This window comes from Corvus hawaiiensis, chromosome 2 (assembly GCF_020740725.1).
Source record: "Corvus hawaiiensis isolate bCorHaw1 chromosome 2, bCorHaw1.pri.cur, whole genome shotgun sequence".
NCBI classification, from domain to species: domain Eukaryota; kingdom Metazoa; phylum Chordata; class Aves; order Passeriformes; family Corvidae; genus Corvus; species Corvus hawaiiensis.
In genome coordinates, this window is record NC_063214.1 from 83,682,935 (window position 1) to 83,706,655 (window position 23,721).

Genomic DNA, 23,721 nt, shown 5'->3' on the forward strand with positions numbered 1-23,721 from the left:
CAAGCCTAGATCTGCACATTTGTTAAGCTTTGCAAGGCTGTGCATTGTGGTATCTTGCTTCTGAGGAATCAACGTTGCAGCTCTGGAGCTGGGACTTTCCTGCAGTGTAGGATGTGCCAAAACCAGCACTCTGGGCAGGGAACTGGTTAAGCTTTTGTGACAAGGGCATGCCCTAAACCCCAGCTGGTCTGGGGACTGTCAGACCTCAAGTTGGGACTTCAGAGCATCCCTGTGCCAGATTAGAATTCACAGCCTGAAACCATCACCTGGAGATGGGGCCCAGGTCCATCCTTTCCAATGGGAGAGCATGGTCTGGATCTGGATTATATATTCTCCTCTACTGCATATTTTCTAACCTGCTGTAGCCCACCTCTACCTGGGGTCAAGCCCCTCTGCTCTCTCTGAAGCACAGACCCCAGGGCAGGACCCTTCAGCCCACATGGAGGCAGCAGGGAGCTTGACTCTGTGGGCAGGGACGGGGTTTGCCACTGGCAAGGTTTGCTGAGATCTCAGGATGGCTCTCAATGCCAAGGACTGTTTGTGTGTTTACAAGAAAGGCTTATTTGGCACAGCTCTCAAATTGTCACCAAGGCTGGGTCCCAGGACTTGCCTCTTCCAGTGCATCCAGTGCAAAATTGGGTCTCAAGAGAAAAAATACTGAGAGAATGAGTATGTTCCTTTTCCTTTTGCTCTAACACTGCCACTTTATTATTTTATTTCATGCATTAATTTCTGTAGAATTTATTTTCTCACTTGATTAATATTTCCAAGCATTTAGTTTTTCATCAGTGCTTGTTTAGCCCCTTATTGCTGCTCTTTGCATTCACTGGTTTGAACTAGTGAGTATTTATAATTATAATGCCATTCCCTCTCCCACCCACCCCATTTATTTTTCACTTTAACCTTCCCTTTCCCACCAAGGTGTTCGGCAATCCATGGGCCTGTTCCTTATAATCCTGCTTGTACTTCTCCCAGTAATAAATATTTCCCACTCACTCAGTAGAGATGCCACATAAAACCTCTGTTTGGTTTATTAATCCTCCAAGGTAGGATGTGAAAGGTGCACAGGCCATTCAGAGGGCCTCGTGTGCACCTTGGTGTGCCCGTTTTAATAGCAAGCACATTATTTGACCTTTAGAATGTTAAGAATTTGAATAAGCACAAAAGTTTTGGGCTGTGTAGAAATGAAGCTGCTAAACAGAATTCATCCTGTTCTGTAGTGCAAAGTCATGGCTCTGAGTGCTAAAATAACTTGGCCTCTCCACAGGAATGGGATGTTTGGCACAGGCTGTTAGTCCATGTTTTGATGCTTTGAAACTGTGTTTTGAAACTCAGTTCATTTGTCTTCAGCTGGAAGACGTTCCCATTTTCATTCCTGACTTGAATTCCTTTTCTGTATCAAACCCCATCTTCCTGTTTGTAATTGTGAGAAAAGTGGCTTGTTTTTATCTACTTTGAGTTTACTCCAGCTGCAGGTGGTTTAAAAATGAGAGAGAGCTGGAGAGGAACTGGTGAGCCTCCTGTCTTCTACAGGACAGCTGCGCCTGGGTCAGCACAAGGAGCCGGCCTTGCTGCACGGCAGAAATCACTGGGGAGCTTGAAACACGGGTTAGCTCCAATGTTTGCTGAACCTTGGCTTTGTAGAAAAAGAAAAGCAAGGGGTAGAATGTTTTTCACCCTGCTTTTCCTGGAAGATTGAGGCTCAGCAATGGGGTACACTGCCCAGCTACTGAGTTAGAAATGAAACCCTTGTTTGTACATATCACACTGTCTTTGCCTGTGCTCAGCATCTTTTCTGGAGCAGTGCTGTGAGCGTGCCTGTGCTACAGAGCCAGAGATCTGCTTGCAGCTCATGTGGCTTTGGACTGTCAAATGTGGATGTGGGCAAGAGTGTGTCCATCATAGCCTGCTACTTGGGGTATGCTGTGCATTTCCTTCAGGATCCCAGGGTAGTGTTTGGATGATTAAAAGGAGCAATCTGCTGGACAAGGATTTGGGCATGTCAGTGTGAGCTCTGAATTAATACTGGAAGCAAACTATACAGCCTCAAATACTTTTTGTTGCTTCATGTGCTGAAAGGGAATTCAAACATGTTGCAGCCTTTTATAGAGGAAATGAGAGACTGGTCTAGGGTGTTTGTGTTTTAAAACTCAGGAATCTGCATGTGAGTATGTAATTCATCTACAGATGTAGTTGCACTTTGCCAAATTCAATTACGTTAAAGGATCCCAATTCAGATTTGAATCCCCTATCCCAGCCCTCTGGAGATTGAGAGAAACCCACTCATGGCTGCAGTTCCAAAATTCAGCTATATTTAAGAACTGTAATGAAAGAAATGGTGGAATATTTCATTGCAACGTCCCAACGTGAGTATTGAAGAGTCAGCCTGTCCTCTGATTTAAAACAAATAACCAGCAGTGCAACCAGGTAAAAAAAGGTGCTTTTTAATTTTAAAAGGTGGCATCTCTATCCAACATTCAGGTCTTCAAGCACCTCTTGTTGCAAGCACACCAGCTAATGGCAGGTGCCTGAATACCCTGTTGGGTTGGACACCATTTGTCAAGCACTGGTACTCAAAACCCAGCTGGGCTCTGGGCACTGGAGGTCGAGCACTCAGCCTCTTGAGGCCCTTGCAGCACAGGTGGATCAGTGTCCCTGGCACGTGGCCATCACCCTGTGCATGCAGACACAGCGCTCTGTGCAATACAAGCCGTGTCAGCCAAGCCATTTATTTCACCAGCCTGTCGAAGAAGGGCTTAAATTCTGCTGTTTCTGTACCCTAGGTGAAAGCTGTGCACTGCAAAGCTGGTGACACCGTTGGAGAAGAAGATCTGCTGGTGGAACTGGAATGAAAGGTTGCCTTCACACTGTTGAATTAACTAAGCCTTTATTATTTTTATCTGTAAAGTAACATTAAGACAATTCAACACAGAAAATGGACAGTACTACGCACAAGATTTTATACAGGCATATTTACTGTATCAGTGGTTAAGACAGCAAACACAGATGTTAAATCTTGGCAACAGATCCCAGATTTTTACTTCCAGAAATACTTGTACATAACCTTTGTAATGCTTTGATTTTTCAGGATCAAAAAAAATCAATAAAATACCATTTCTGCTTTGAAACAGGAAAAGCCTCTTTTTTTAAAAAAAGAAAACATAACAAAAGCCCAAATCTGATTTGTCTTCTTCACAGCAATGTCCCTGGTTTGAGGCCCCAGCCAGGCTGTACAGAATGGTTGGCAAGAATGAAAAATTAACCACTGAGCAAACTGAGCAGTTCTCCTTTACTCTGTAAAAGTGCTGCACAAGTACCACCAATGGCTTAAATTCTGATCCGATTTATTTTGAATTAGGATATATATTTATTGAATTATTATTTATTAACTAATAATAAATTATTATAGAATTATTTATGTTTAAAATACTTATATATTATTATATTTTGAATGATTTGTATAGATTAGATTTAAATTACAGGTTAGAGGCTTTATTTTGCTAGTGCAGACATTTGTCATGTATTTTCATTTAAAGTTGTAAGGGAATTGTCTTCTTTCTATTCAAACTCCATACTCAATTTCCCCACCCTTGTCTTTGTGATCCTGGTTACTGGATGCAAGTCTTTACAGAAGGAGCTGGCACTGTTCTCAGATCTCTTTAGCTGCCGCAAGGTACTGCTAGGAGCACGTGTTGTCCCTCAGACCAGGCTTCCTCTCATTTTCTTGCCTAGGATGTGCAGAGTCCTGCTACTTCCCAGAAAGAAACCTGTGGCCAGAGGTGCCTGGGCCCTTTCCTGGAAGGTGAAGGCTGAAAACAGTCTGTGACAGGGCTGGTGACTCATGTTCAACCAGAAACGTTTGATTCTGCTTGAAACTTCTGACTGAAGAGGCATCCTTCATGTTACTGAGACACTGCTAATTAACTACATCACATGGCCAAGGGGGAATGTAGCACAGGGATCTGCTTAGGGAATTAGTTTACAAAACTCATCAAGATGAGTAAGGAGAGTGTTTGAATAGTACCAGCCTTCTGGGAAAATTAATGCTTTTGCAGTTGGAGAAACTGAGGCAGACACCCTGCAGATCTCTTTACAAGTCTTACCGCCATCTTGCCCCTTCCCAAAGGTGCACAGTTCAGTCTCTGCAGGGTGCCCTAAACAGACAAGTATTGTAAAGAGACACAAGTATTCTACTGTCAAGTTACTTGTTTTGCTTATTGCAGCAACATAAAAGCTTTTCTAAATGAGATGCAGCAGTGCCTACTACTGCTAAAGTTTAGGCTGATTCCCTACCCCGGATCTCCTCTGGCCATCACAGGGCTACTGGCAGTGAAGCAAAAGTACAATATTGTTCTTAATTGTATCCTTGCTGCATTTGATGGTACCTTGGCTCACTGCATGGCATACAATGCCTGCTCCCATCCCTTTGGCAGCTTTGGCTACTGTACAATCTATCTGTACCAAACACTGCAGCTGAAGGAAAATATAAGGCACAAGAGTGTAACAACAGAAAGCCACGATTTTCCCAGATTGTACAGAAACCAGCACAGTTGGTTGGGTCAGGGGGACAACAATCTTCTTTACATATTTTTTCCCCAATTTAAGGGTTGCAATAATCACTATACAGGTCCTTTGGATATTTTTATAATGTATAAAACATCTTTTCCCTCAGTAGGAAACTCAGTTTGCATATGGTTGCAAGTCCTGCATTAAAGTGCTTGGCAAAAAGTCACCTTGACAGTAAGTGCTCACAATGGCTCCAGTGTCGGTTTGCTTTCCCTGGTCCCCAAAATCCCCCACATCCCCCATAACACACACACAGACACACAGACACACACACCCCCAAATCCTACAGTCACTCAATGAACAGAAGTGGAACTCAAAGTGCTTAGAATGTTAAATTAAAAATACAATTTTAAATGTAACTCTTAATTCTCTCAATATTTCTTGGCAGTGCCTTGTAAAACTAAACATTCTTTAAAAATACACCTTTCCAGTTCAGAAAAACACCCATTGCAATGCAGAGTAAGAATACTCTTCACATTTTCTCCAGCAATTTCCTATTTGTCTAGAAGCACCGAGTTATCTATATGATCAGCTTTCCCTGTTTACATGCAGTAGCCTACTAAACACCATTACAAGTCAATATTCAGTATGAGTTGTGCTTTATTTTGCAGACATTTAAATCAGTTTCAGATATTAGTGCAAGAAAATTTGTCAGTTCAGGGAAAACAAACTGATCTGTTCCTCTGCCTTTCACTGACCTCCATTATGCACCAAGGCAAAGGGGGAAGTTAAGGGAATAATTAGACCCCAGACCCGATGTGCACATACAGTTACTTTACACCTGGTGCAAACGCAGTTACTTGCAGCAGGTAGGGGGAGCCAGGAGGACACTGACTGCCTGGGGAGGAGTCTGCAGCTCTGGGCCTACAGGACTTCAACGCTAGCGCCAAGGCTCCTGGGTTGGGGAGGTTACAAGAGATCCTGCATTTTAATAGAAAGGTATTACAGCTTTCCTGGAAAGGTTACTGAGCAACACCTGCTTAGCACTACGTCTTCGGCCAGGCTGCGTCACCCCCCGTTTCTATTCCCGGCTTTCCCGTAGGACGTAGGAGAGGCCGTGCTTCCCTGAGGAGTCGTAACTGTCATGGTAGGGGAGCCCAACCCACTCGGGCGGGTACGTGGCCGTGCTGTACACGAAGCACTCCAGGACGCCGTCGGCCGCTGCCCGCGGCTCGCCTGTGCTGCCCTTCCCTTCCCACTCCACCACTTGGATTCTCATCAGGGTGCGCTGGTACATGTCTGGGCAGCCTTCGAACTCATCCAGGAACCGCAGCATCTGCTCATCGACGGAGTAAATCTCCCCAGCAACGTGGTGACCCGTCCCCGGGATGTTCAGCATGTAAGGAATATTGTATTTCCCTGCAATCACCAGCGGGTACTTCTCCACCGTGCGGCCCCTTCCTTGGAATTTCGCTAGCCCTTTGGCCGTGTTGATCATGTGCTTGTAGTTGGGCTGGCCCTTCTTGAGTGTGCCGTAGACAAAGACACGGGCCATCGTACTTCCAAAAGCAGCTGAAAGACAAAGAGGTATGTTACCCATGTGGCCAGTGCCCTGGAGAACCATAGCCCTGCCAAGGCACCTCCTACACAAAAGGCTGTTCGGGCACATGCAAAAGTGGTCTTGTAGTCCTACACCACATTTAAGTATCATAATTCAAGTATCTTGAAACTTTTCGGACAAAAACTACATCAGGGAAAAACAGACACCAGGAGAAAGTCAGCCTTTTGCAGTTCTTTGCTGTAACCAAATTACGGTCTTCATGGAATCCCCAACATCAGCCAACAACACATCCCTGACCCTCAGGAAAAACTCTGAATCTTTCTTAAAGAATTTTTCTTTCACACCATTATGGGAGCTGTGCTACAGCAAAATGTGTGGTGGTGTGCTCAGTGGTGCCCCAAAAGCAAGCGTACCCTGGTGTTGAGTCATCTCATGGATGTGCTGATGGATTTGCAGTAATGTGCCAAGGTCCCACTTGCTGAGTGACAGACAAATGCTGAACAGCAAGCTGTGGGGCCAGGGAGAGAAACTGAAAGCTGGGGCTGCTGGCAGAGAGACCAGGTAATGCCGTGATCCTCCTCTCTTCCCCAGACAGACACCCCAAAGTGCTGCACCACCTCAAGTAGCTGCTCTGCACATGTGCAAGCCCCCTCTTGAAAACAGACCCTGAACAACCATTTATTTTACCTGTGAGCATGAAACACTCAAAATTGGTTTAAATGGGATAAAAGACTGGCTTTACTGAAACGTAACGGGGGGAAGGGACCTTCATGGTTCCTGCACTATGTTTTCACACTGTGCCCTGGTTATACCCCATCATTTCTGTAGGGTAGAAGCAGTTCTTGCACTGTGATGTTTTCCCACATTTTACCTGTGGTCACCGACTGTGCAGAGCCTGCCTCATCCACAGTCATCTGGCTGGGCCCTACACCCAACATCAGAGGAGCCCATGCAGCTCCTCTTGGAAAGAGTGTCATTAAATAATGTATTTCAAGTTTGAGAAATCTTTAAAAACAGACTGGAGGTAGAAATTTAATCTATTTTCTGCAATTTACTCTTTATTTTAGTAAACTATTAGGTCAGGTCAGTTATCCAAAAGGGTGTGTTCCTGGCCGAGAGTAGTGTCATTTAAAAATCCTCAGTAGCCAAGCAATCTCCCCTTTGGTGAAGTAAACAGTTTTTCTCTATATCAAAATACAGCTTTCCAAGCAAAAACAAGTGTGTGCCTTTATTTACTGGCAAACTGCTTTTACTTAAGGGAATAAGAACACACTGATTTTTTCCCTGTATTTTATCAGATATACTTCAGAGTAATTTATCCGTCATGACATAAACGAGGTTTTTTTCTTGGATGCAACTCACTCCCTCACAATAAAAAGAGCATTAATATTCAGTCGGCCTGAGTCTCTTTTATAAGAAAAATCATTACCTTTCAGATTGTGTTTTGAATAACAAACACAGATCCTTCAGGAAGAAACTTGTCCCAGTGGGGATTGAGAAAGGATCAGAGTTAAGCATTGAAACATGCAATTAATTCCCATTAGGGGATTAGGGCACTCGTGTTCACTTTGAATCAGAAAAATGAATCGCGAATTAAATTGTTCACAACCAAGAGGTTACTTGTCAGAGTTAATAAGTTAAAAAATAAAAAGGGAAACCTAAAACGCACATAAACACTCTATAGTGAGTGGTGCATCTGTAAGAAAAAGATACGCTTCATTTCCATTAAACAAAAGCCCTGTCCCTACTGTACAGCTGGAGATAAGCTTCCAAAAAGTTTGCAGAGAAGACTGTCACCATTTCCTGGAATTGGTGAAAACAACTTCCCTGTTTGTGATGGCACAGCAGCTGGCTGTTGCGAAACATCACCTATTTAAAGAAAGGCACCCGTCATCCCAGTGCAGGGTCCACAGAATTCAACAGCAGCAAAGGAACTTGCTAACCCAGGTTTGGACAAGTGTTTCTGATTTAGCCTTTGAGTAGATGGATTCAGCATGCAGTACAAATGGAGATGGAGTGGGAAGCTGAAGTTTCAGCCACAGTCTGCGTGGAATGTGAGGCTGATGTCCTTGTGAGCTGTGGCTCGCGGGCAGGTGGACACTGAGCTCCCTTTGGCACTGCTGTGCCCCACAGCAGTCCTGTCGCTCACCCTGGATGGGCTGGGCACAATGACTTCTTCTATTAAAAAAAAAAACCCAACAACAAAGCCAAGCGCAGCCCTCCAGCCGAGGAGGGATTGAAATAAACTTGATAATAACATTTTCTGATCTCTGCTCTGTATAAATAAGACATACACAATTTTCTGCGCAATAAATCTGGTCTCTAGTGTGCCGTGTGTTGCGCTGCAGAAAAGCTGTAGATGTATTAGCATCACTTAAAGCACTTGCAAATCCTGGGCTTTTAAAACAGTTTTAGCCACCTTGTGGCAGGAGAGCACAGAGCAGAATTGTATTTGAGGGTCATTTCACAGGCTTCCACTACGCAGCTGAAAAGAGTTATCGATGGCACCCCCCTTGCTGAATCACCAACAAGAAGTTGCCTTTTCTCACTTAATCCAGTTTGACACTTCTTACCTTCACTAAACCACCTGAGAGGAAAAGAAAACCCACCAAAAACCAAAAAAACCTGCCCAGACTTATACTGAGTATTAGCTGCCAGGACAAAACAAACCCATTCAGAAAGTACTTTCATGAAATATTTATACCAGAGTCATTAAAATTTAATGGCATGGGGAAGCATAAGTAAAATTTGTATGTCATCTCTGCAAACTATTTCTTTTAGCTATGAAAGATGACCTGCCAAGTCACTTGTGGGATCAGTTACTAGTTGCTTCATCAGGCAAGATACAAAGATCAGAAAATAGAGGACCAACTTCAGGATCACACAGATAGGGTGAAAAGTGGCTCACAACCAGTGTGAGCCAGGAGCCTGGGTTGCCACTTGGCATTAGCGCTGGTAGGGCGGCAGCACTGTATCCACATCCACCCTCACCCACCAGGCTCAGGGCTTTGGTTTTCCCTCTCCCAACAGCTTCAGCACGGTGAGAGAGGGGTGGGCAGCCATGGGGCCAGTTGCTGGCTCACTCACCGTGCACTCGCAGATGGAGCTGCAACCAGGCTCTCTGCCCCCAGGTTGTGCCCAAAACAAGACCTTGCTTCCCAAGTGGCAGCAGCAGCTTTGGCAAAAACCACCTTTTTTTCAGCACAACTCAGACAATTACAGGACCCTACCAGCTTCTTTCAAAAATAAAGCACGGCCCTGGAGCCATGCATTATGCTGGCTCCAGGGCTGTTTGCAATCATGGTTGAAGTGGGTTTGGGAGAAAAAGTTTCAACAAAATAAAACCTAACTCAGAAAGTATCCATTTCTCTTACTCCATACAGTAACATTATTTTCCCTTGAGAAAAATTCTCTGCATTGGCTCTGTGACCAGATATAGTTACACATTAATTCTTCAGAAGTTTCTTAAAAACTGTAGGAAACAGGTGAAAAAACAAAATGCCTTGAACTTTAAACTTGAGCCCAGTCTGTTTGAATGAAGGGAGTTTTAAGGTCACTCTTCACTCAATGCTAACTTTCAAGAAGGACTAACATGCCAGAGAGGACTCCTGGGACCGCATCCTGTTGGTCCTTTGATGCTTTCATTTTGTTGCTAGCTATTTTCTTTATAGCACAGACAAGGGCTTCCTGCCTGGGCCGACCCCTTCCCAACCTTGCTGAATACCTCGGAAAAAGTTTATGGCAAGACACCTTTCTTACATTAACCACAGAGGCACCAGCGAAACGATGGCTCCTTTGAAATCAAGAGGTTACAGTCTCCTCGCAGCGGTCACCCGCCCCGAAACCGTGAGGTGCTGGTTTGTGAAAACAAACAAGAGTATTGGAGTAACCAGGGCCATGCTGGATGCTACTGGGCACTACCCGAAACTCCACTTAATGTCCTCTGCAGATTCTTTTCATTTCTTCCTTGGATAGTTCACATCCCCAAACCAACAAATACTCCTGGCGCTTAAACTGGAGTATCTGCCAGGAGGCGGAGTGAGGATGCCCTTCCTTTGGACAGGCATCAATCAGCATGGCTCACGTGCCTTGTACCCCTTTGTCATCACAGCAAACATTTGCCTTTTGTCTGTTTGAAAGCATTCCAAATCACTTTCAACTGTATTGCATAGAGAAAATTAATTAGATTAATTTTTAGTACTTTCAGAGAGTTTAATTCCCAAAGTGACTGTTAGAAGGTCTCAAAGTGACAAACAGATAAAACCACCACATGCAAAAAGATGCTGGGGATGGAATGCAGAAACACGCTGGAGATGACATTAGACTGATGAACAGGCTAAATTTCTAGAGAGTGCAGAGACAGGAGGGGATTGCCAGTGCATCAGGACAAGAAAAGGCGGATGAAGGAAACAGAAGGTCAGTGGATGTGGACAAACTGAGTTGAGGGGAAGGAAGGGAAAGCTATCACCTCAAGAGAATATTATATTAGTAAGTATTGACTGTTTTGTCCTAATATTAAATCATGTTGTACGAGTTTTACTAAAGTCTTGGGACCTCAATTCAGAAACCTGTGGACTACAAAATTATTCAGAAAGAGCTCAGGGCAGAGCACTGAGTCCAGGACTGTTTTACTTGGGCCAAGAATGAACCAGCAGGAGCTTAAACAGGAGCTGATGAGATGGGGCATAATCACTCACAAATATGGGTAAAGGTTTTAAGAAGAGACAGTTGGGTCTCTACATACATGAACACAAAGCCAGCCAAAATTTTTTGCACAGAATCATTAACATGGATAGGAACAACTTTCTAATTGTTAAGTTAGATCTAGGCATAAGAACAGACAGGTGTAAGAACAACCATAACAAATGACCCCAAAAAAGCTTGAGGGCCCAGTGCCCCCTATCTGAGCTCAGCATCAGAGCGCAAGAACAGGGCAAGGCAACACTGCTGCATTTCCAGACTTGGGTCCAGACCCTCCCCAAGTCAACGTGATGAGCACTGTGCTGTGTAAAGGCCCTTTCTTCCTGTGAGCTCTCACGCCTGTTTTTGTGTCAGCAATGGCAGAAGCAGGGAAGGCAGCCTCAGGCTGTGACTGAGCACATGTGCATGAGGCCAGATTACTGTGGGGTCTTTCCCTGATGCCTGCTTGCTTCATCTTCCTGAGTCAGGGGGCTCTGTGCACTTGCTCAGTGTGGCCAGATACTTTTCCAGTGCTTACTCTCTTGATAGCTGACAAGTCCACATATATTTAACAAACCAAAAAGCAGTCTTTACTGGTTCTCCTATGGTTTTCCGACATAGGGAAACCAGAACTGAAATATTTGAGAATAGATAAACCATGAATTTATACAGGGATAGAAACCATGTCTCCTTTGTTCACACTCCATTCTCCCCATGCCTTTTTGAGTGTTACTGAGTAACACACTGACGTATCACAAGAACACAGCAATACCTCAAGCATCTTAGTCTTGAGTGCCAACTGAGGTGTGAAGTGTTTACTGAAAGTCAATAAACAGTGTGGAAGCCTTGAAAACTGGAACTCTTGAGAATTTGTTCAAACTATCATGGATGCTACAGTTATTCTTGCCTTAGAGAAAGGCAAGAGACTAGATGGCTTCTCAAAATCCCACTCAAGCATAGTGGGTCCTTATGATGCAGTTTTAAGTACAAGACAATGAATTTAAATTATATATACAAAAATATCTCATCTTTGCACTTCTAGCATAGATGCTTACACTGTTGTATCTACACAAAAGGGAGGAAAAAAAACAACCCGCAAGAATGGAGCATAAGCTTTAAATGCCAGATTGCTGTTACAGGAAAAAAGTAGAAAAACAACTTTTGATAGGGCAGCCCTGCTATGCCACGGTGAATTTGAAGTGGTTTCCATCATTGAGATGCAGAACAGAGCCGAGTTTCAAACCACCGACATCCTGAAACTCGGGACAGAGCCTGCAGCTTGGATGGGTTCCCTGCGAGGTCAGCACATTAATTTACATGCCAATACCCGGAGCGGTCAGTTCGCTGTTTTGGACCGAGAAGATCATCCCGGCCTGTGGAACACGGCAAACACTTTGAGTACCTAAGCATGGGAATGTGTTTTTCTACACTGAAAGGATGGTGAGAGAGAGAACGGGAAGAGAGAAAAGATGGGGTCTTGTGTGGGATCGTGAGGTGCCTTTCCACAAAGGAAATGAGGGAACAGCTGCACAATGATCCTCTGTGAGAAGGGGAGAGGTGCCCAGGTCATGGCACAGCACCGTCCCTTGGGAGTGCGACCGAGCCTGGGAGATATTTATAAAGCCCCATTGTTGAGCAACAGCATCCTCCCAACTGGCAGGGGCCTGTGGCTCAGGAAGCCATCTTATGCCTTTGCTCCTGCTCCGTGGAGATGCCACGGCAGGGGCTGCAGGCGGGATGAGCTCTGCCCAGGCGAGACCCAGTGGTGCCTCTTGGGCCTCACTGTGTGGCTGGCTGGGAGGGCCAGCAGCTGGACATCCTGACGGAACAGCGGAGGCTGCTCCAGCCAGTGGCTCTATAGGCAGTAGCAGGATGTCTCCCTGAGATGAGTCAAGGTGCCAGAGCCCTGCAGCACCATGTGGAGAGGTCACTGCAACATGATGCTCCTCAAACCTTGTTAAAAACCAAATGAGAGCACAGATGTTCAGGGAACAAAATGCACTCTGCTAAATGAGCCAAATAGAAAAATCCAGGTATAAATCTGGGAACAGTGTCACATTACACTGCAGTATTTTTCCTCCAGAAATCACTACCTACTCCAGCATGGACTAGCTCCTAAAAAATAAACCTTTGACCAATGTGGCAGAAATGAAACATGAGAAAAACTCAACAGACCGTTTTTTTTCAACTCATGATTCCCTGGGAAACTATGGGCTGCTTTAAAGGGTTCAAGAAAGGTAATTCACAGGCATTTGCTGCATCCACATATACACGCGCACAAAGATTTTCTACACAGAGCCATGCTTTGCTTGTGAAGTGTTAGTGGCCAACAGAAAAGAAGAGAGGAAGGTTAAAACCAGCTGTACTGGAGGAGCCACCAGATCTAAATGCAAACACAATTTTAAATATTCCACCAGAAAGGGTATGGATAGTGTGGGGTAATTGCCAAGAACATTTGCTCTGAAGCAGGATCATACAAATTTTTTGAGGTTCAGAAGGAGTAGTGGACAATAAAGCATATCTATACACACAGCAGTTACACTAACAGTAGTGCTTTTTTATTTCTATATATGCCACTAGGTAGCAATGGAAGGAGGAGAGGCCCTCCTTCACATTTAGAGGACCACAGCTGAGGTTACTAAAGGTGCATAGAAGCAAAAGTGGAGCGCTTTTTTTTTTTTAAGAAGAAAGGCTTATACCATCCTTTTAGTCTATGAATCAAATTCGTGGAAAAGCATAATACCTAACATGGGACATACTGGTAACAAAATAAATCAGCTCAACAGGCTGGAGGGTCACTGGAGGTGTCCACAGTGACCAGTTGACTGGTCACTCAACTGGAGGAGTCACCATCCCTGGAGGTATTTAAAAGACATGCAGATGTGTGCTCAGGGATATGGTTTAGCGATGGAGTTGGCAGTGCTGGGTTAATAGCTGGACTCAATCTTAAAGGTCTTTTTCCGAACTAGGTGATTTTGTAATTCTATTCTAATTCACTACAGTTATTTGTCTTACTTATTAAATGTATATGCAAATGTTACACTGATAAGCTACGTGGGTAGTTTTATTTTAAAAAAAGATTTTTAAAGTGAATTTCAGCTTAATACAAGTCAGAAATAAAAACTCAATCCATATCTCAGCAATGTATCTCTTCCACCATTTTCTAATATAAGAAAAGGCAAGAAAATACAAACTAAAATAGGACATCAAATCAAAACTACAAAGAACCATGAACAGATGTATATAATTAACTTCAATCCCACTGAGGCATATCACTTCTCTTTAGAAATTAGTAACAAGTTTACTGCAGAACAAGTAAGTCACAGATCATCATGAAAAGAGAGTTAATGAGTTATTTCAACTGTCCTGGTCTTGATTTTTGCTAAGAATGACTTGCAAATTCCTGCAATGAAGTCTGAAACACAGATCACATCCTTTTTCAGCAACAGAGAATGCATCCTTATCCCAAAGTAAATACATTTACTGGCCTCCTATCTTCTACACAAAAGAAACAAATACATATTCTGAGGACATCCAAAGAAGCCTGAAATTGCACTTAGTGAGGCACTGGAGTAATTGCTTTCAAATCCAGAAAACGTACTGACCAAACTCTCAAATATCCTCCTGCCTCGTAGAGTCAAAGATAGGAAGACAAGAAATCTCCAACTTGTATGTGTCCTATAAGGGATGTGTGGAATTAAATGTTTACATTTCGGTAAAGAGTGATTTGGTCTCTGATGCAGAAACAGGTTCTGTAGTCTAATGCAAAATTTAACACAGGTCTGTAAAGTCTGTATTTACTGAAAAGGTTACACAAGCCCTTAAATCTTCTCCTGGAGCCCCAAGAGTCTCACAAGAATTACTGATGGAAATAATTCCCTATCTCTACATATACATTTGCAATTGCAGATAAAAGCTATTTTGGTTTTATGATGACATGTAGAATGTACGCTAATTCAAGGTCTCCTTGCCAGTGTCCAGAATGCCTAGAAGGAAGCTTTAATGAAGGGCATCTTATAGCAGGGGTAAGGCTGTAACAGGAAGACATTACATAATATTCCTCTTAAGTTATATGAGTCAATTATTTACAAATAAAATATTTACAGAAATGAAAATAGCTTTATACATGCAGCCTCTCTTCAGTGACCTTTGAGAAAGAATTTCTGTTAGTAACTTGATAAAGAAAGAAGAACAGAATTAAGTACTGGAAGTAAATGAGAAGGGGAGTAATATGCAATGTGGTTCTGAATGCAAAAAAGCCAGGCCAGTGTCATTAAACAACCTCTGACAAGGATAATGCAGTGGACATGGAGTCCATTATTTAATAAGCAGTGAAAATAGCTCCAGACCAAGTCACATGGAAGAACTGTCTATGAACAAAGAGTAAGTTAAGGGAAGATTAGAACGGACTATATTAAAATAAGAAGTAATAAGCACAGACAAAATTTACCAGTCATATTCCTCAGGAATCAGTGTTATTTCTTAGTAATCTTACTACAGCAAGTAGCTGTGTGCCTACCACATCTGTGTGATGTATCCAGAAGAGCATCAGTTCATGCTACAGCCATATGAGATGGCCTAAGAACTGTGTAATTGAAGTAAGATGGCTTTTAATAATAGTGTAAGAACATATGCTTGGGGACGGACCACAGACACAAGCTTCTGGGGACTCATCATTTGAAGGCAATAAAAGAATCAGAATCTCTCAAGTTGGAATGGACACATAAGAACCATGAAGTCCAAAACCCTGCTCCTCACAGGACTGCCTAAAGCTAACCCATGTGACAAGCATCGTTGCCCAGGCTCTCCTCGATCTCTGACAGGCTTGGTGCCATGACCACTTCCCTGGGGACCCTGTTCCAGTGACCAGTCATCCTCTCAGTGAAGAACCTTTTTCTAATGTCCAATCTGAACTTCCCCTGCTTCATCCCATTTCCTTGTATCCTATCTCTGGTCACCAGAGAGGAGATCAGCACCTGCCTTCCACTGCCCCCCTTGAGGAAGCTGTTGGCTGTGATGAGGTCCCCCCTCAGCCTCCTCTTCTCCAAGCTGAACAAGCCAAGTGACCTCAGCCACTCCTTGTAAGTCTTGCCCTTGAGGCCTTTCACCACCCTGGTCACCCTTCTCTGGACACACTCTAATGGCTTTTGGGAAGGATTTTACTTCTACAAACCAGGTGGTTTCCATCTGTGATACGTTTCTGCATCATGACAGCATATAGGCAGCTGAAAAGAACTCTTAAACATTTTTTAAAATAAAAATCAGCATTCTGGAGACATAAGTCTTCCAAGTTACTTTGTGTGCACATCAGAGGAAACTCACATACCTTAAGGCATTGAAATATCTAGGAGAGTGTCCAACTACACCTATCCATCAATCTAGACTTTGTGCTGAGAACAGCGGCATGAATTAGGCAATATTACAATATAAAATGTTCTGAACTCCTCAAGCTACATCTTAAGATGTAGCCAGTTTAGGACTGGAGCAGGTCCCAAGCAAAGGTGATTAAGCCTCAATTATAAATTAGCATATCCTCTGACTAGCTTTAGTATGTCCCCACAACAGCCTCCTTGCACACCCCAAATATGGGCCAAAATTCTGAGAAAAGAGGATGGCTAAACTGGCTACATTAGCTGTCAACAGAGCAGACCAAAGGGGATGCACAGATCTCAGCATGGGAAGGGAAAGTGCCATTGTCCCCTGTCCATGCCGTGGGACATGAGGCAGAAATGACAATGGTTCACTATATTCCTGCTTTCTCAGGGTATGCTGTGGAAATAAGAAAACAATTCACACCTGCTGCTATTTTATTGGGATCCCACCTTTCCAAACAGGTCCCAAATATCCAGTAGTACATAGAATATCCTCCAATTCACTTCCTCAAGCTTTTCTTTTTCAAATTTCAGTGTGAGTGAACAGGTTAAGTAGGACAGGAACAGCAAGTCCCAAGACTTCTCTATCCTTCTAAGTGAAAAGTTTCCTCTTGTACTGGGATCAGCAGACATTTTCAACACACACATCTCAGCACAAGCTGATACAACTGCTCTTCCTGTCAGCAACTTTGCTCCTACTAAAATAAATTTACAAGCACCACTTAAAATTTATTTTTAAGCCACAACTAAAGAGAACAGCCTCCAGTAAATACCATCGGCACCACCCTTTAAAAACAGTCTGCTTCCACTGAAAGGTCTTGGCTTATAGCAAATACAGCCTGGGAGTTTCAAGAAGTAGTTCTGGATGAACACTGGTACACCCTCACATCAAATGCATTTGACAGTGAAAGCTGAAATAAGAAGGGACGATTTTACAGATTAACCAAATATCATATTTTTGGAGTTAAAATAATGCTACCTGAAAAATATTAAGGATAAGCATTTTTCACACAATACTGAAAATGCACAAAACATTATGAAATAACTTATTAGTCCAACTTGGCCACAGAAAGTTACATTTCAGCTCTTGAACAAATCAATCACTGCCCTCCCAGCACCACTCTCCCCACCCAAACACTGTGCAGTACTGCCGACTTGGGCAACTCCCAATGCCCACACACAGGAATAATATTATTCTGAACAGCATTTCTCCCAGACTTGACAGTATCTAGGGACATCTGGAAATCTCAGTTAATTTCACTTTTGCATTCCTTAAGCAAACACTCACTTAGTGATGCTAATTAACTGAGGAAAAATTAAATAATATAATTAGAGAGCCACATGTAAATCAAGAAACAGTATATTACTTAACACACAGAAAGAAGAGAAACCATACGACGATTTAATTTTGTCTTTTTGATATGACTTAAAACGACAGGTAATGATCAAATAACTTCTGACTTTCAGTACATGAACATTTCTTTCAAAATAGATAAATTATTGTCAAATTACAAACCCTCACTAGCTACCATTTACCCCACAGTAACTATCAATTAGTAAAGGCATGCTTCTGAATACATAACGCATTACATTTTTTACTTTCAACACCTGGTGTCACCAGAATAACACCGTATATTTCTGAAACACTCTGCAGTGGTGTGCATGTGTGCTTTGATTTTAGGGCAGCAATACTTCAAAGGAAGTGGAACCACAGAAAATTATGGCCAGCAATGCACACACAATACTTTTTAAGTTAATTGATACATTATCAGTTAACTGACCATGGCAGGTCATTTTAAAAATGAGGCTCAAGGTGTCTAAAAGCCTTCATCCCTTAGACAAGGTCAAAAAAGGCCTGAATGAAGTGAAAATTTTGCTGTATTTCAGTATTTCGAGCAAGCTAAATCCTAAACCTTTTTTTGCAAAAAGGCTTTAAATGGTGGTTTCTGCTACACCAGAATTCTGCTAATTGAAATCAATTTTTGTAGGGGCTAATCACCACCCTTCTGTCCAGTCTAGGGCTGTATTAATTGGTTATTATTACAGTTCCACTGAGAATAGACAGAGGGGAGAAATTTTGATTGATTATTGCTTGGAGCTCCTTGGATTCCCAAGACACTAAATAAAAAGTTAAATATCAAAGAAGATTTAATTAATTTCAGTTCTTTCCCGTCTATCAGCAAAATAGAGCCAATAAAAAAATTGACAAATTAAAGGAAAATGAAAAGAGTCATAACTGGTGACCCTGTACTTTTTTTAATGAGAAAGTACATGCATTTATTTGCTCTAATCTTTAGATAATGGGCATAAGAGAATGAAAACTTTCTCAGCTTTTGATGCTTTTTCCAAAGCCCAAATGGAGTTATGGCTGGCAGTTAGATTAACTGGTGTAAGATTTGTGTTATGTTTTTCTTTTAATATAGCATTTCAAATAAATAAGTGAAAGAATCCTGAACTCTCAGGAAAAAAAAAGTCCTAAGCTTGTGATACAAGAAAGAGAGAAAATACTGTATTATAACATGCAAATGCAGTATTTCAGAATCAAAAGGTTTAAGAGTCTCTATTTTGGCAGAAAATTCTGTAACAAAAACAAAGGAAGATGTAATCAAGGTATTTATAATTAATTTTGTAAAAACATACTCAGACTGACACTTCCCTTCCACTAATTATGCATGCATTTCCTGCAGCAGACTTTCCAAAAGTCATATTGTCTTTCAATAGTTTTTCAGTTAAGATAGAAGCACTTCCATAGGTACAAGTTTGCAGGTTTTAGTGCAGTCACTGTGGATTTTAAAGGTAGAACAGAAAGGCTAACCCTGATACAGGAATTATTTTCAGGTGAGTGCCTATCTAGGATCCATAGACAATGTTTGGAGGAGATTCCTTTGTGCCTGCAAGGCATTTACTACCTCTAAACTGATCTGTGGGTTCACCTTTTTGATAACAGACTTCCAAATCCCCTAAAAGGAAGATAGGCAAGCAATACAACCTTGAATAATGGTATCAAATAACATCAACCCATATAAAGAATAAAATAATCACGGAAAACAGGAAAAAATCTTTAGCCTGAGAAAAGGGATGCAAGTCATTAAGAAAAATGCTTGATTTAAACAGATGTTAACATAAATTAGTAATTTTTAAAAGAGGCAGCTTAAGTCTGGTGGGTTAACCGAGTTAGACAGGTTTTACATGCAGGTTTTATTATAACACCACCACTTGTTCTCTTCAGCATTTCAGAACAAAACCCCCCCAAAACAACAAAAAAAACCCAACACCAAACCCCAAATCAAACACCAGTAGATTTCTGTAAAACAAGGTATCAATTATTTTAGGACTCCCTAGCCCCTTATCCCTTTTAGAAAGGGAAAAAATAAAAAAATAAAAAAAGTTTTAGAGGACCCTTTTCTCCCAAAAGATACATGTATTCAGTGGTCACTGACTCAGAATAAGCTTACATGCACAGCAGCATGTAAGAAGGACAACTGGTAAAGTGATACACAGGTCACAAAGGTTTATCTGGAGCTGCTCAGCAGAGTGGCCTGATGTGTCCTCCACCTCCTCAGTGAGAGGGTGAAGCTGACGAGCAAGAGTGCCCAGGCAGACCTAGGGGACACCACTTGGATGGAGATACCCACTATTTCCAAAGTCAGTTCCTATAGAAGAAAGAAGACCTTTTAGTAATAAAACTAATATTTAGAATGCGCACAGAGGCAGTTTCCCATCTCTATCCCTTGTAAGATGTGCAGGCACTGAAAAGAAATCATCTGTTTTGATCCATACTAGGTACTTAGTCTTGACCTTGGCACTGATTTTGAACTTTTGACACTGATATCACTCACGATATTCCCAAAAGCAAGCCAGAAAAACATGACTTAACAAGAACTGTTGGTATTTAGACAAAAAAAAACCCCAACCAACCCCAAACTGTTGGAAAGACTAGTTAATATTTATCAGAGGTTCATCTCAAACTGGACATATGCTCAGAGTTTGTTATGGTCGTTCCAGCAGCACCGAAGCACCAGTAATGAAAATGCTGAATGATGTGAAAGATGCAGGTAACACCCTGACTCCCAGGGCTGTGCTCAAGGCTAATGTGGCAGTCACAAGCCCCTGCACAATTGCTGCTCTGCAGCAGCTGTTCAGGTAAGGCCAGAACACAGTTCTAAGATTAAGCCAGGAATAATCAACTGCATAAACAAAATCTGGGGAAAGACCAGTGTAACAGCACTTCTGCAGAAAGAAATTTGACAGTTACAATGATCATGAACTCAACATGAGTAAACAATTTGGTAGGGCTGGAAAAAATACCCTGCTCTAATCCAGCCAGAAATTGAGTAGTATGCCCAGCTTTGAGCACTGCATGTAAAGAACTGTGATCAGCTGCAGAGAGCAATCACAAGTCAGGAAGCCAAAATCTATAGAAGAAAACAACAAAAATGAAGAGCCTGCACTGTGATCACTTCTTTTAGAGAAAACAGGGTCCTGCCTTTAAGAATATGAAAGCATACTGGAAGAGAAAAAGGCTGTAAGCTTCTTCCACATCTACTTTGACAGAAGATCCAGTAAGCTCAAATTCCAAAGATGGCCATTAGAAAGACTATCCAACTCCTGATAAGCTGGGTGCCTAGGAAGAGCGTAGGTATCTAGGAAGGTTAGGAATCCTTTGCTGTCTATCCTCAGCAGCAAGACAGCAAACATCTATCAGAAATAACACTGCTGCTGCCAAACTTGCCTTTTGCCAAGGAACTAGATGGGACAATCTCTTAGCTCTCCTTTAAAAGTAAACATAAAAGGCAGTTTGATTCATATGCTATGCATGGAAAGGAACACTGGACTCATGGAGACTGCAAGAGACTGATTCTGAAGTCTGGTCATTAAATTCCCACTACCTTAAGGAGAGGTTTCTAGTCTAGATCCCACTCCCTGCGTCTTTAAAGATGGTACATTATGCACTTATTTGAATTTTTAGATTTACTTTCCCAAATAGTAATAACCCTGAAAAGCAAATGAAATGTTGGATTCCCACCCATTCTTACTCCATGTAGTGCTTCCCAAACACACACAGAGATATAATCCTGAGGTGCTACACTGAGCACTTTCTGATCCCATGAATCTTGCATCGCTTTCTGCACTGTGATCTAGCTTCAAAAGGCCAAGCAAGACCAAATGGGACACGGGTTAGAGCCCTCTGGACAGAGGGCATGAATCTAAGTTTTCTACTTCCTCGGAGATCACAGAATCATAGAATATGCTGAGTTGGAAGGGGCTGATCAGGATCCTTGAATCCAACTCCTGGCCCTGCACAGGATGCCCCAAGAATCACACCATGCGCCTGAGAGCTTTGCCCAAATGCTTCTTGAACTCAGACAGGTCAAAGACTGTTGTTAGTCCTGCAGCTGGGTCTGGCACAGGCAGGGGTATGACTGGCTCAAATGCGGAGCAGTGCCAGCCCAGCTGTACATCTTTGCCTGATAAAAGCACTGAAAGAAGGCAAAGTGCAAGGACAACCAAAGCCTCTGACACCATGGCCTCAAGATCAGGTGCAAAGCTCACTGGTACCATTCCCACTCTGAAACTTCTGGTCCCCAGGCTGAAAGCTACGCACACTTGTGCCCTTCAGGCTTCCAAGACAGCCATCCTGGTTTACATACTGTACATAAAGGCCACTATAAATCTGAATCTACAAAATAACCCTTCTCCTGGTTGTGTCTATTTTTCTTCTCAAAACCTGTTTTAAGATCACAGATATGAGACCTTTTAATCCCAAGTAATTCTAAAATAACTATTTAATAAAGATTTTAAAAATATAAATTATATTTTGCTTATAGGCATATAGGTTTTATTTGTTCTATTGGTAGCATGCTGGTGAGATACATCACTTTGATATGGAGCCATTAAAAATCTATACCCTCGTGTAGTTTTCCTCTAAGCTGCTGATGTGGCAACTGTAGGTAAGATACACTGCTTTTTTTCTAGACATACAGTAAACAATCTTACACACACGTTCACCCACTGCATGTGCGATTCACAGGTAAATTGCTGCACATGCATATGAGCATAATCCACAGCAGTGTCACAGGTTTTAACAAAAAGAACAATGTTAGTACATGTTTCTTAGATAGCTAAGTGATAGTATTGTGGTAGCTTAGATGCTACAGAAGTTGCACCTGCAGCAGCTTTGCCCACAACACAGAAATAATGAGAGCTGGGATCCAAGCAGAGCTGTCTAAGTAAACAGTAAAGTTGTGTGGTGCTGTTAATACTGCAGAGTGTTTACAGATCACAAAAGTAGATGACCACTGGGGAGTTTATTCCCATTAAGAGATAAAAATCATCAATCTTAAAGAGTGACTGCTCCACTTACACTGAAAATATATCCTAACACTTTTCCCTAATTAAACTCCCAAAGCATCACTACTACCTAAAGTAAAAATCCAGCTGATAATGTAGTTGTGCTGATGGTTTATGAGCTGGCATAGAGAACCACAGAGGGGTGGGGCAGATGTCAAACAAATAATCCATCCCATGTATTATCTCAAAAATTAGCCCAATAGATTAAGTTTTGACCCATCTAATGTCAAACCAAATTACCTGATGTGGCAGCAGGGTCATGAAAGACAAATTATCCTAAAGGCAGTATCATCTGTTCCTTCCTTCTAGTATCCCACCTACCAGGTCTGGTGTCTGCTGCACCCTCTCCAAGGTCTCCAGACCCTGCTTAAAATCTGGTTGCAACAACACTGACGGTCAATCTCAAAATCTCTCCAAAAAAGCGCCCCAAAACCAATCAAAATGTTGGACAAACCTAGAATTGGAAGGTCAGTTGTGGACTTAATAATTTTCTCACTCTGTTGTAAGATTGAGAACACAAAGTTATTATATCAAAAGAATAACTACAGTTAACAAAATTCAAAACTGAAATGGATCATCATGTCAATGAAGAAACACTTCCTGTGTTCACAATAAGACTGCAATAATAATAAACCTCTGCTAAAGACGGCTAGAATACAGAGCCTGATTTGAGTTTCCACCTAAACCAATACTGAAGCCGAAATTACAGATAAAACATATAGACTACAATCTGACAAATTAAAGAGATTAAATCATTGTTTTGCTATACAGAAATTAGGAGGCAAAATTTTAAGTTCATCCTGTATAATATTAAAGATACTTGATGCCCTCTATTAATATAGTAAACTGTCACTAAGCATACTTAATTAAAAGATATAATAACTACTAGCAGTAAAAAGAACAGACTAGATGAACAGATGGATCCAGATATATTTTGACCTAAATTTCTTGATATTTTGACAAGATAAATAAAGGTAAATATAAACAAGAAGAGGAGGGAGAGGAATAACCAGCCCATCAGTATATTGCAGTAAGGAGCCTCATACTAGAAAGATGAAAAAACCACTATCAAATCCTTTTCTTTCTCTGCTCACCAGCTTGTCTTCTCAAAGATGTTTTGTTTCTGTTAAGCAGGTCTCCTGAAGCTTCCCATAACCACATACATATTCACATTATTGAGACATTTATTATGCCTGGAACCCAAATCACAAAATAAGGCCCACTGCCTTAGGACAGTTTAATCAAAACAAA

General features: G+C 42.0%; 2 protein-coding genes across 3 annotated transcripts in view; one reads left to right on the forward strand and one right to left on the reverse strand.

Moving 5' to 3' along the window:
• PCCA (propionyl-CoA carboxylase subunit alpha) overlaps positions 1-3,128 on the forward strand; it is a 273,709-nt gene extending 270,581 nt beyond the window's left edge. The window contains exon 24 of the mRNA XM_048295883.1: positions 2,784-3,128. Within this exon, the coding sequence (XP_048151840.1) occupies positions 2,784-2,852 (69 nt within the window). The 3' untranslated portion in view covers positions 2,853-3,128. The remainder of the gene's footprint in view (positions 1-2,783) is intronic.
• The window catches only part of GGACT (gamma-glutamylamine cyclotransferase), a 28,198-nt gene continuing 7,347 nt past the window's right edge, over positions 2,871-23,721 (reverse strand). For both annotated transcript variants that reach the window (XM_048295881.1, XM_048295882.1), the window contains exon 2: positions 2,871-6,078. In XM_048295881.1, coding sequence (XP_048151838.1) covers positions 5,588-6,061 — 474 coding nt within the window. In that variant the 5' untranslated portion in view covers positions 6,062-6,078 and the 3' untranslated portion in view covers positions 2,871-5,587. The remainder of the gene's footprint in view (positions 6,079-23,721) is intronic.